Source organism: Malus domestica, chromosome 11 (assembly GCF_042453785.1).
Source record: "Malus domestica chromosome 11, GDT2T_hap1".
NCBI lineage: Eukaryota > Viridiplantae > Streptophyta > Magnoliopsida > Rosales > Rosaceae > Malus > Malus domestica.
The window spans coordinates 9,700,483-9,714,433 of NC_091671.1; the positions used below are offsets into that span (position 1 = coordinate 9,700,483).

Genomic DNA, 13,951 nt, shown 5'->3' on the forward strand with positions numbered 1-13,951 from the left:
TCTTGATTGGACAGATGAAATCACATTAGAATTGGAGCCAAAAATTCGGCGGGTTTGTGAGATGAAGATGAATGATAGATGGAAGGATTACAAGGCAAACCTCAAGAAGGCATACTATACTCCATGCCTGCACTCACCATCAGCGGAGAGGTTCCATTGTCAAGATGGCCGGGTCAACCAAGGGCAATGGAAATTGTTAGTACAACTATGGGACACCGGACATGCTCAGGTACCACACACAGTGATCAAATGTTCTTGCTTGTTTATACACCATATATGGTTGATTTAGTTGGGAAATTATGTGAATGATAAATGTATGGATTGTATGTATTGGAAATTAGGATGAATTATGTTTTCACATAGCCCCACTAATGCATGATACAATTGACATATGTAGAAGCGTGCTACGGCATCTAGAAAGAACAGGAAGGCACTACAAATATATCACACGACTGGAACCAAGTCTTTTGCGCAAATCAGACACGAACATGTAAGGATTTTCCTTCAGTTTTGTGTTATGCTAACTTAAGTACAGTTTAGTGCACATGGAATGAAGGTGCTGGATGAAAACAATCTCATGAAATATCTGGTCTATTGGTTATTTGACATTTTATGTTAACAGGAACAAGTGAATGGAAGCAAACCGGACTGCATTACATTCTTTACACTAACACATACTCGGAAAAATGGGGAACCAGTGGATGCTCGGTCAGCTGCAATAATTGTAAGTATGCCATCAATTAGCAGCTGATACAATGTTGATATTCGATGTAGGTGATATATATGTTTCCGGTTTGTAAGTATGCCATCAAAAATTGTTAGTATGCCATGGTGTCCTATAGGAGGCGATATATATAAAAGGTTTGTGGAATGTGAACAATCAGGTGGTTTGTAATATTTTATACGCAAACTCAGTGAGACAAATAACATAATGCAGCAACCGGCTGCATTAGTGAATACACTGAAGTAATGAAAGAGATAAGGGTGCATATGAGTTTATTGGTATAATGTTTGTTTGAACAACAGAACAATCACTAATAGAACTAGTATTGTTGAGAAACATGGTTGGAATATATTTGATTTAGAAGGCTATGAAATCGATATAGAGTTCATATGTATATGTGATTAATCTTCCCAACTACTTGCAGGATGAATTCAATACAAAGTTGAAACTGTACGCAGATAGGAATGAGATCATAACTGAACAGGTTTGCCATAATGTGTACGCTGATGTATTGGGGCCTGAGAAATACAACCGTGTAAGAGGATTTGGGACAGGGGTTGTGTGGTCTGACGTGCCGGGCATTAGAACTGAGAAAAGAGGGATTTGTAGAGAAGTTGAAGCAATTACAGTAGCATATGAGGAACAAATAAAAGCTGCTAATATTGAAATTGAGAGACTTAAGATAGAGGCAAGTGAGAGAGAGGAAAGGCAAAGGATTGAGCAGGCAAATGTGGTTGCACAATTGAGGAAAGAGCAAACTGATTCAATGGTGGTACATAACAGACGGATGGAGTTGGAAGTGGAGAACATGAAGCGTGAACTGAGGGCTGCAATAATGTCCGCGCCGATGAGGGCTGCTGATGCAGGCATTGTGGAACCAAACCGAGTTGATGTGAGTGAAGCTTGTGTGACTAGAACTGAACAAGGGACTAGTTTAGAGATCCAGGCAAGTGGAGAAGTTGAAGATGACGGCTTTGTTGTGCTGCACAATAACGGCACAGCGGATGAGATGGTCTATCGTCCATGCATGGTGAATGTCACTAGGTTCAGTAAGTGATAAGCTAATTGTGATCATTCCTGTGATTTTTGCTTGATGTAAATAGTACAAATGTCGTAGGGAAGGCATAGATCCAATGGGGCGGATTTTGTTAGTTCAGTTGCTGTTGGTGGATGTGCATATGTACTGTTGGTTTTATAAAATGTAATCTCCTCACCCTTGGGTAGTTGGATGTGTTGGACAACAAACTTGAATGTAATATGCTTCCTTGAAAAGGGACAAACCTTGTTATTATTCCGTATGGGATATAAAGTATGGTTGGTTGTCAATGTGATGCCTTTTGCAAATTTAATATAGTTGTGAAGTTTATATTAAGAAGATGAGTTTTAATGTAGTACAAAGCAATGATTTAACAGCCATGTAATACAATTCGAACATAAAGGTAATTTGGAATGCTATAGATTCACACCATTGTTGGTGCCTATACTTTAAAAGTCACTCATCCTAATAGAGACACATAGGATTGGTGGGTGTATGAGTATGAAAGCCACCAATGTTAGTCTCAAATCTAGCCACCAATAAGAGAGACAATGACAAATTTTGCATTTTACAATTAATTATAAAATATAAAAATGGTGTACTATTCACATACCCACCAATGCAATATTGGTGGCCATTGTTACAATGGAGTCCTCTACATAGGCCACACTTCTAGTTTAGTGGGTGATTGGTGGCCATAAAGGTTTGCCACCAATGTGAGTGGCAACACTTGACAATAGCCACCAAATGAAAGGGTGGCTTATAGCCATAATTCTAGTAGTGTTAAGAAAATTCTCTCTCTCTTTGAATCATAGTGAACGCTTTATGTCAAGGCTTTAATTCACCATATTCATGTTGTGATTTATTTCTCTACATAATTAAAGTCATTAACATTCAAGGCAAAGAAAGAACCTAAGTTGAGTCACTCCCACTCAATGGTACAATCTTTTGGCTAGAAGTCCTATAGCGCAATCTCTATCACTCAAATCTCGTCTACAAGAAGTAACTAGTAGTGGCAAGCTTGCAACCTCCAATTTTATGTTCAACTAAATTCCCGGCCTACCCGCATGGCCCATGACGAATTTAGAGTGCAAACATTTTGGCACTTATGTGGAATTAGATCATGAACAATTCTAATGTTCATGGCTTCCCTCAACATACTTTCGACAACTACGTCCCGATGTATATATGAAAAGGAAGATGATGGTGATGGTTTAGTTGGCTATGGCCAAATTTACATAGATCCAACCTATGAGATGCCAACTTATGTCTATCCGGATTGAGGGCTCTCAAGTCACATGAAATATGATAGTTGGCCTACTTATGGCTATAATCAAAATTGTTATCAATATAATAATAATCATGGAGATTAAGTAGACTTATGGCTATCCGGATTGAGGGCTCTCAAGTCACACGAAATATGATGCTTGGCCTACTTATGGCTATAATCAAAATTGTTATCAATATAATAATAATCTTGGAGATTAGCCTACTTATGGCTACGAGGAAAGTTATTATATATATTCTTTTAATAACCATCTCATTCATGAAAATTATGATAAACCAACAAATGTCAGCCACACATCTTACACATTCTAATTCGTTTTTAAGAACATAATGTTTCATCTACTCAACTGGGACTAAGTTTTAGCTAAATAAAATCTCATACTAGCAAAAGATTTATTAGTTACAATCTCACATAATTAAGTATAAAATGCAAACAAATCTCTACTCGTTAATTGCCATTACAACCTATAATATGTAACACTCATAATGTGTGTGGTAAGATCTTCAAATTAATAACTTATAATACGTTGACATGGGCAAAATAAATAAAACTAATAATTAAACTACATATGGTTGGGTTCAGTTTGAATTTGGACGGTTTCAAAAGTATGTAAGCTGAACCAAACCAAAAATAAATCACAATTCGGTTCGGTTTTTAAATTATTTAATTTTTTTTAGGGACGTTTTGATATAGTTATTACTTAGACTAAACATCGGTTTCTTTTAAAATTTTGATTAAACATTCTCCTATAAATTGGGGATTACTAATTTCATTTTATATTATTTCCTTTTGGAAAATTATCTCGTTTTCTTTTCATTATTCGTGCATTTACAATTTTAGAAATTGTTATTAGTTCATAAAATTATGAAAATCTGAAATCTTTCAATACTCATATAACACCGGTGTTTTATCTTGACTCATAAAACGTACCTAAAAGACAACTTGCAATAGTTTTTTCTTTAAATAATTGGCAAATACATAATACACACATATAAAATAAAATAGAAAGTTACTAAAACATACGTGTTGGTACATTTAAAATAAACGTACCTAAAATCCATCGGTACACTTCGATTTAACATGGGTACATTTTAATTTAGTATTGGTACATTTTAATTTACTATGAAGACTTTTAATTCGGCATAGGTATGTTTTAATTTAAAAATAAGTTGTGTTGGTATATTTTAATGTTTTTGTTAAGAAAGATGGTACATTAATTTTACCTGAATCATAGTTGAATTCTAACAAAGAAAATAGAGAATGAGAAAGAATATTAACCCTTACAGTAGTAAAGATTGTACAAAGTTAGAAACGATTTATATATATTATCCTATTGAAAATTCTTAATAATTTAAGTCTCTCTGTCTACAATTAATTTGGTTATTATCTATTTGGATATTATTGAATTTTTAAATTGAGGAATGGATAAAGATAATTGACACACCCCGACCTAAATCGAAATTGTCACATCCTGGCCCGGGCCCTACCACATCCCAGGATCGACTCCGCCGTAGCACAATATTGTCTGCTTTGGGCCCCGACCATGCCCTCACGGTTTTGCTTCTGGGAACTCACACGAGAACTTCCCAGTGGGTCACCCATCATTGGATTGCTCTCGCCTGAACTCGCTTAACTTCGAAGTTCCGATGGAACCCAAAGCCAGTGATTTCCCAAAAAGCCTCGTGCTAGGTAGAGATGAGAATATACATATAAGGCTTACAAGATCCACACCCCTAGGTGATGTGGAATGTTACAATCCACCTCCCTTAGGGGCCTGACGTCCTCGTTGGCACACTTTCGGCCAGGGATGTGGAGGCATTTTGGGAGCTCACTGGCTTCGAGTTCCATCGAAACTCCGAAGTTAAGCGAGTTCGAGCGAGTGCATTCCATGATGGGTGACCCCCTGGGAAGTTGCTCGTGAGTTCCCAGAAACAAAACCGTGATGGTGTGGTCGAGGCCCAAAGCGAACAATATCATGCTACGGCGAAGTCAGGCTTGGGAAATGGTGGAGCCCTGGTTGGGATGTGACAATAATAAATTAAATAAATATTATTTGAAGGCATTTCTAGCGTAAAAATTAATTTAAAATAAATTTGAAAAGCATCTAAATCAGCAATATACGTGGAATAAATGGTTTAATCAAAAGTTAAAACACCTAAATCTAAAGTTAAAAAAAGAATGAATGTTTAATCTAAAAATGTTTAAAATGAGGCATCTAATTCTAATTTTCTCTTCTATTTTTTTTTTTTTTTTTTTTGTTAAAACCAAACCGATCAAAACAGTTCGGATTAGTTACTTTGGTCGGTATAATGCTGACTTCTATATTAGGCCACAGAGTTAACATTATTAAATACTAGTAAGTGTATCCAAGTATTACTTCTCTCAACCTTTAGTTTGCAATCCCACAACAACTTTCATTTGAGAAAAACTTTTCGATGTACTCAGGACTAGAACCGGCACACTACATGTCATAATACAAGTGAATAAACACTAATATGTTTTTGTTCACTTATATTATAACACGTGATGTACCAAACTAGTGTTCGGAGTACATAGAAAAATTTCTTTGCGTAGGTAAATCCTTCTTTCCAAATGGAACCAAATCCCCAACGGGCATCAAACCTCACCTCATGCACCGTGATTCAGTGATTCACAAACTCTTCGTGTATTTTTGTAAGCGGAATTAGAATGGGAGGAATGAGAATTGCACTTATTCCAAGTGATTTAAATATTTATCCAAACTTGGGATGAAGATATATGTGGGGCCCATATAAAATGGGGAATCAGACTCTAAATTTTCCTGGAATCAACTTTTTCTACCCAAAATACCCTTATTTCCTTCTCCCTTCTCCCTTCCACCTCTATCTTTTCTTTTCTTCATCTCTGTTTCTACTACTACAAAACAACTTCAGCCCTCTAACAACTCCCTTCCACCTCTGGTTCATATGACATGGGAGATGAAAAGGAAGTACTGGGAGATAGCACATTGTAGGCAACTATTAATATCAAAGAAAAGGTTCATAATTGGGAAGATTATGTAGGTTTGATGACCACTAATGGACAAACCTTCAACTGAGTATCCTTTAATGGTCAATCTCCTGGAATTTTCAGAAGCTGTATCAGGTTCTAAATGGAGTTTTTGTTTGACTGGCTCGGAGTGTTTACTTCTATTTTCCACCATTGATAGAGCGGGCCAAACTTTTGGACAAGAGTCTCATGGAAAAAGATGACCTAGGCAGCAAAAACAAACAAAAGAAAAACCTTAATCTCAAGCAGCATAAACCAAGTCGCCGTCGCTTCCATCACATCCTCGGAGGAAGCCAAACTTCATACTAAGAAATAAGACACCTGATCCAAGTCCCCATTCACGAGTCTTTGCAAATATATACAAACAAAGTAGCTTATGAATACAAAGTGGGCTAAGGGGGTATATAAAATACCCTTATTGTGGCAGAGGCAGAACACTTGGCCTCGATGGGGACTCGGAATGTCGATTGGGGGCGGGGAAGTGAGCCTGAGATCCAATTTCTGATCAGGGATCGCAGATCCAAGCACATGATAGGGTGAAGATGAAATATCACTACTAAGGAAAAGGGAGAAGGAAAAGTGAATAACATAAAGCAATAAAAAAAAGGCGAAAAACGCCTGGATAAAGGGCATGAAGCCCAAATATGAGAAAAGCTCATGTGTAATTGAGACCAAGCTTATAGAAATTGAGATAAACTCATAGGAGAACCAAAATAAAAGAAGAATGAAGAATACTGGATAGGGGAAGTAAAAGGGGGTAGGATGCTGTAACGGAGAATGGACAAAGGAGATGAGAGGGGAGGAAATGAGAGAAATGGCAAATGAGGAGGAAAAGAGGGAGGGAGTAGCAGGCTGCCACCTACCTCGAGCAAGAACAAGGGGTGACGATTGAAACGTCGAGCTAGGTTAGATTTTTGCAGCAGCACGGAGAGAGTTTAGAGAGGGAGAATCCTATACCTTTCTTATCCATTGTTCCATCTTTTTGCTATATGCCTTTTGGTTTTGCTTTTTTTTGTTGGTGGGGAAGGTTCGTACCAATAAATTTATCAACAATCAAGTATTTATCAAGGCTTTCGACAAAAAAAAAAAAGTATTTTATTAAAATTGTTCCTAGCATTTGGAATTTGTTTCGGGAATGAAATTAATTGTATTATTAATTTGCTAAATAAAATGCATAATTTGTTTTGTACAAGAGTAGTTTAATAATCAAATTATTTTTAATTTCGATGCAAGCGAATTAATAAACAACGAATACAAAATTTGCATCGTTCTCAATCCGATTCCAAATAATTTAATAAACATTTTCTACAAGAATTTAATTTTTATTCCAACCTGTTAGTCTATTGGGGCGTGTTTGTTTGACCTTCTTAGGGGGGACTGGACTGGACTACACTAATTGGTATTGTAGTCTGATGTTTGGTAGGGGCAAGGATTAGGTTTAATGGGATTAGATCCGACTCGCACGGATTAAACCCCTCGCTAGGAGTTCTTAGCGAACCACCCCAAAAACGTCCGGATTCGTAAGACCTCCTCCCTCACGTCGTCCTCCTCATCCGATTGCGCTCTTGCGAGAAAGAACCTCGGTCATCCTAGGAGAGAGTGTCGTCGACGTCCTCCTCCCTCACGTCGTCCTCCTCATCCTCATCTCTGCGTCCTGCTCGCCGTCAGCTGCATCCTGGTCACCCTTATCTGCATCCTGCTCCTCATCTGTTCCTCTCGTCGTCCGCTCCCTCGTCTTCACGTAACAGATCTGCTCGCCCTCATCTGCCTCCAGTTGTCTGGTAAGCTTCGATTGTTCGATTTTTTTCGTCGATTTGGGTCGATTTGGGTGGATTTTTTTCGTCGATTTGGGCGGATTTGTTTTGGGTTTGAGCTTTATTTGATTCTGCAGTTGAACAAATTTTAGGGTTTTGATATTTAGGTGAAATTGAGATTAGAAATTGGGGTTTTCATAAAGCTTGGAATTTGGGGTTTGAAATTGAGATTAGAAATTTGGAATTTGGGGTTTTCATAAAGCAGTGTGTGTGTATGTAAGTATGCATTAATTTACTACAACAATTCCCTTCACTTTTCAATTTGACCGCCAAATCATCGGCCCCCACACTTTTAAACCAACCGCACGCGTGTCAACCGATGTCTGCAAGTCACGTGCGATGCTCCACCTGCTTCCTTCTCATTGATTTTCCTTCGTCCGTCTTCCCTCTGTTTCCGGATCCTGACGCTGACGGAAGTCCAACTCGAATTTTTATAGCAAACAGAAAGTCCAACTCGAATTTTTACCCAAAAATCTTCCTACAAAGTGCATCTGATCGCTTCCTCGGAAGTCCTCAATTCCGCCAGATGCTCCCAGCCCTAGCTCCTCCGACTCCATCGTGATCGCGCGAAATCTCCAGACCGCTGAGATTTTGAGGTGAGAACTTTTTCTTTGATTTGTAGCTCAGGTTTCATATGTTTGCGATTTAATTTTGTATCGTATATGATAGTTGTGGTTAGATTAGCTTTTGTAGAAAATTCACACTGATTATTAGTGTTTGGATGGTAAGAAAATGAGAGAAAAGGGAAATTACGGAAATTCTCTATCACTGAAGTTACTGAACTGATTTTGTATCTCTGATTGAGTAAGAAACACTAATTGCACCTGGGTTTTGTTTCGAATTTGCTAAATACACCCAACCCGCCATCCGATTGCAGGAGGTTTTCCACCCGATGGGGGACACATCGCGTAGAATCCCTTCAGAAGCCAATTTGGTTATGAGTGGAAAGAGGAAGTCGCAGAATCATATAGTTGCTTCTCGTTCCAAGGGCACTCTGCAGGATGCAGTGTCGCTTCGAATTGGGAATGGCGTGGTGAGCCAGGCCGCGTTGTTTCTGCTCAAAATGGCTGCATTGGAGATAGTAAGGCGGTTCTCAAGGGCCAAATGCCCGTGGGCATGGCGTGGCTTCCAGGCTTTGCAATTTCTGTGTTACCCTCCATTCAAATGGCTTCAAAGATTTGCGCCCTTCAAGGCTTTGGTCAATGGCATGCAGGTTTGGTCATACAAATTCTTCAAGATTTTTTAAGTTGTAACCATATTTTAAACAGTCATATGGATGTATATACATTACTTATACACAACCCACCTGTCACCTCCCTTCCAAAGGGCAAAGAAAAGGCAAACAAAAATAAGAACCCAGCAAAGGTCTTATAGGATTTACATTACGTCTTCGCATTCTTGCTTTTTTGGGTATTTAGATGTAAATTTGATTGCCAAACTTTTAGACATGTATCATTATGAGGGAAATTTGTTGATCAAAAGTTTTTTGCTTCCAGGTAGTTTCGAAACCATTACTAGTGCTTTCCATTGCAACGACATTCTCTGATGAAGCAGAGCTCTTTGATAGAACCTCTGATGGCATCAACAATTCTGATGCAAACATAGAAGTGCAGTCAGAAGTGTTGTCTGAGTGTATTAACGATTCTACTTTGGATCCAAGGTAATAAGAGAAATGAGGCTTTTTTCGTTGGCATCTGCATTATGTGACACAACTCATCAATTCATTATTTGAGTATGCTATAAGGTGAATATTTTTTATAAACAAATATACAAGTTCAAGTATTCCTCGTAGTATTTAGTTCCATAACATCTTCTAGCTTTGGTCAGTTGGATTTGTGGATATAAGAGTTGTGTTTTCTAAATAATTTGTCATCTGAAATGCCCAAAAGCAATGGTAGTTGTTCACGTTATTACTGATTTGTTTTATCATGAGTTGGCTGTAGGACCTACTTTTACAGCTTTATCTAATGTGCAGGGCTCCTGATCAATTTCCTCAAAATGTAGAACCTGAAATGTGGTTGGTAGAACTCCATAAAGAGCTTGAAAGACAAGGGATTAGCTTGCCAGAAAGGTGATTTTGTGTGCCAAAAATTCCAACTGTGCATATAACATTTAGTAATATTCAAGTTTAAATATAATCATAATATATTTTACTTGATTTTATTATCTTTCTTTCTCTTAATAGTTTGTTGATATCAACCGTGCATATGACATTTGTATGCCTCTAGAATATCTTTTTGTATGTCTTTTTACGCATTTGGCTTTATGCTCAAATGAAACGGTGGGGTAGGGTTGAGGTTTATCGAAGTTACAAAATTCATCAGGAAAAAAGAAAAAAAAAATACATACGGTTATCATTTCTATATTTGTATGGATTTATCTTACGCTTTTTATCTTGTAGTCTTGTGATGAAGTGTATCCACCAGCATCAGTATCTTTTATCCATTGTAATGCATATCAGAAAAAAGAAAAAAAAACCTGTTATAATTACTTCCCAGTTGGATTGTCCTCCAGTTTGCAAATTTTTGTGTTTACAACAAGAACACTGAAAGTACAAATCCTATAATTACTTTTTCTGCTTCCTATCATCTAGACAATAATATTAGATAATTAAATTTTTTGTGATATTATAATTTTAGTTAATTAATTTTTGTGATATTATTTCATTCCTTTTCTTTGGCGGCAAAACTTTCTCCTGCATCCCTTTGTGAATGTTGTTTTCTACATTTCTCTCAAGAAAGACCTAACCTTTTTGTACCGTTCTACAAGGTCTCACCTAATGTTTTCTTGTACATGCCTATATGTATGAACTTCTTTGCTTTTTGTTGCAGCGAACCATGACATGCTAATGTTTATGCAGAATTGATAAGGGGGAACTTCGTAGGTTTTACACTGCTGCAAACGGAGACTTCTCTTGCTTGCTATCATCAGTAAAGAAGACAATCCGTTGGAGGGAGACTTATGGAATACTTTCAGTACAGGAGCTTGAGACGTGGTCAAATGTGGTGTTCTGGCATGGATTTGATGTTAAACACCGACCTTGCCTCATAGTACGACTTGGGCTAGCTTGCACTAGCTTCCCATCTCATGATAGACCTCGCTTTGCTCAAGCAATTAGTATGTTCATTTGATCCCCCTGTTACTTTTTTTTTTTTGTTTCTATCCATACAACCTCTAGAACCACTCCTATTGTTGTAAGATGGATGTGACCAGACCTACTACGACTCACTCTTGTTCAGCTCTCTGTTTATTGGAGTCTATTATTTTTCATTTAAGTTTTCTTCTTTCTTTAAGGTCAATTGAAGCATCCTACCGAGAATAAAAAACTGAATGCATAGATATATATCTGGTTCCATTCAGCCAATACTAGTTGTTGTTGCTCAAAATCGGGTCGATCTTGGACCAACTTTGGTCCAATTGTAAATCACACAAACATAGGAACACACAAGATATATTGTGGTTCACCCCAAGTTGGGGCTACATCCATGTTGGTGTAGATCCGGTTTCTCTATGTAAAATGAGAGTTACATAGTAAATGGAGGCTTGTTGCCTTTGAGAGAGTAGAGAGGCTATGGTTTCTTCCCCTAAAATGAGGGTGAGGGATCCCTTTTCTAGGACATGGGTTTCCCTCACCTCTTACATTCTTCATGGGATAATAGTGAGGCCCAAACTATGGTACAACACAAGTACATTCCTGCCTTGCCCATTCTTGTGAATCTATAATTTGCATTAAGAAAGGGCCTGTCTATTACATTCAGTGAACTGTAAGGCTTGATTTTTGCAATTGGTAGCATTATTACATTAGCTAGCACTATATTAGAAATTTCTTTTGTTGTGGTCATGCTTGATTAGTTATTTCGGTTTCATCAAGTGTGCAATCCTCATATTCCTTGGTGCTAACGAGGAAGCCAATTTCTCACTCTGGATATGGTTTAAATGAACTCTTAAGTAGTTTATTTTCTTTCCGGTCTTGAAGAATATAACATATATGTCTTTGATCATTTTTATCTTTGTACTCATGACATCACCCTTGCATGAAATGTTCTGACAGCAATCAATGATCGTACCTGCAGTTTCCCAAGTAGAGAATGGAGTCTATCATTTGCTTGATGCCACCAATGCTCAAATTACAGTTGTAGTAGATTGTGAAGGTCTAACGCCGTTGAAAATTCCCATGCAAGTTATGAGGACCTGTTCTTCTCTTTTGCAAGATCACTTCCCCAACCGTCTTGGCTGTCTGTTTGTTATTCGGCTTCCTCCAATGCTTCGTGTTATTGCCCAAACCTTTATTCAAGTGAGTCTATTACACGCTGATTTAGGATCTGAATCTTTGATTTACAAGCTTTGTAGATTCTCTTTGCTTGTATAAAGTTCTAGTTATGATTTTATTAGTTTCAAATTTGGCACTCACTTGCATCAGCAATGCATTTATGATTAAACATGCACGTGGTGCCTTGTCAGGTTTTGAAACCTAATACTCGAGAGAAGTTGAGAATTGAAGGTAAGAGGTACCAGAAGATTCTCTCTGAGTACCTTGAGGCACTTCCATTTTATCTTGGTGGCAATTGCCTGTGCAAAATATGTACAGAGATGCAGCATCCTCGCCCAAATGAAGTTGTCAAGACACAGCTGAGAGCAAATTTGCACGAGGGTCGGAATCCACTTCCAGCCCATCCAACTTATGAGATTGCGGTTGACCCGGAAGGTAACTGGGAGCAGTTGGTGAGGACTGCCATAATTGGTCTCCTTATGGTATGGGTTTCCATAGCATTCCTTTCTTTAATCTTTGATCCTGAAAGCCGTCCCTTTCCCTTTTCATTTCAGTGAGGTAAGACCAAAAGAGCGGACATGCTTCCTTTTCTTCTCTATTTTCTTGGCACTTAGTTCTTCTCCACAGTGTGTATGCAATAAGTTTTCCATGTCATATATTAGTTGAGTAGTTCGGTTGGAGAAGCTGTATAATTAGTATATCATGAACTTTCTATATTTGCCACTACTTGATTATGCTTTAATGTGTAGCAGTTCAGCAACACTTCACTCGTCGATGAAAAGTTACATTGCATCCAATAATTTTATATCAATATTTATCTTTAAGGGCGAATTTGCACCTAAGGTCATCTGGCCAGAGGGCTTATTTTAGCCCTCTGGTCCTCCAAGATATTAATATTTTAATGAACAGTATAGGGTTATATTTGTCTCCGTCTCCAAGTGAGGTCCAAAGGGTCATAGAGTCAAAATAATTTATTATTTAAAAACTACAACTTATATGTTGTTTAAGTTTCATGTTAAATGTTTTTTTATGTTGTATAATTTTTTATGTTGGTTAATGTTGTTTTATGTTGTTTCATGTTACTTAATTTAATTTAATGTTGTATAATGGCTTAGGAAGTTATAGGAAAAAAATAGAATTAAAAAAAATATATGAAACAAATTTTGTGAAATAGAAGTTATAGGAAAAAAATAGAATTTAAAATAAAATGAAACAAATTTTGTGAAATAGACGTTATAGGAAAAAATAGAATTTCAAAAAAATATGAAACAAATTTTGTAAAATAAAAGTTATAGGAAAAAATGAAAAATAGAAGTTGTAGGAAAAATTTTGTAAATAAAAAATAATAATAAAACTGTAAAAAAAAAAAATTCAAAGCATTCCTATCGATTATAATCGATAGGAATACGTTCATATTATTTAGTATAAATGTATTCATCGATGGGATTTTCATTTTTTCTGGCCAACCTCGGGCTGGCTGGCTGCAACCCTCCAGCCTTTTCCGATTCCGTGGGGCCCTCTCATCCAGCCCTTTTCGATTCTGTGGGCCCTCTCAGATTCCACAGCCCTCTAGCCTAGCCCTCGGTTGGAGATAGTTTTCGGGCTATTTTTAGCCCTCTGGCCTAGCCCTCGGTTGGAGATGGTTTTCGGGCTATTTTTAGCCCTCTAGCCTAGCCCTCGGTTGGAGACAGTTTTCAGGTTATTTTCATCCCTCTAGGCCCTTCGGTTGGAGACGACCTAATGTTTCTTGTAGTCTTACCTGGATTTTCACTTTCGTCCCTATATTTTTTTA

General features: G+C 37.5%; 2 protein-coding genes across 2 annotated transcripts; both read left to right on the forward strand.

Annotated features, from left to right (window-relative positions):
* On the forward strand, nucleotides 1–1,948 carry LOC139189155 (uncharacterized). The gene is made up of 4 exons (XM_070807486.1): nucleotides 1–229; nucleotides 398–490; nucleotides 623–724; nucleotides 1,149–1,948. The coding sequence occupies exons 1-4, from the start codon at nucleotides 62–64 to the stop codon at nucleotides 1,779–1,781; spliced, it is 996 nt and encodes a 331-aa protein (XP_070663587.1). The 5' UTR covers nucleotides 1–61; the 3' UTR covers nucleotides 1,782–1,948.
* Nucleotides 1,949–8,210: 6,262 nt separating this feature from the next.
* LOC103422824 (sec14 cytosolic factor-like) lies at nucleotides 8,211–12,990 on the forward strand. The gene is made up of 7 exons (XM_070807383.1): nucleotides 8,211–8,485; nucleotides 8,767–9,102; nucleotides 9,386–9,549; nucleotides 9,865–9,960; nucleotides 10,750–11,006; nucleotides 11,963–12,183; nucleotides 12,351–12,990. The coding sequence occupies exons 2-7, from the start codon at nucleotides 8,782–8,784 to the stop codon at nucleotides 12,714–12,716; spliced, it is 1,425 nt and encodes a 474-aa protein (XP_070663484.1). The 5' UTR covers nucleotides 8,211–8,485; nucleotides 8,767–8,781; the 3' UTR covers nucleotides 12,717–12,990.
* Nucleotides 12,991–13,951: the final 961 nt, after the last annotated feature.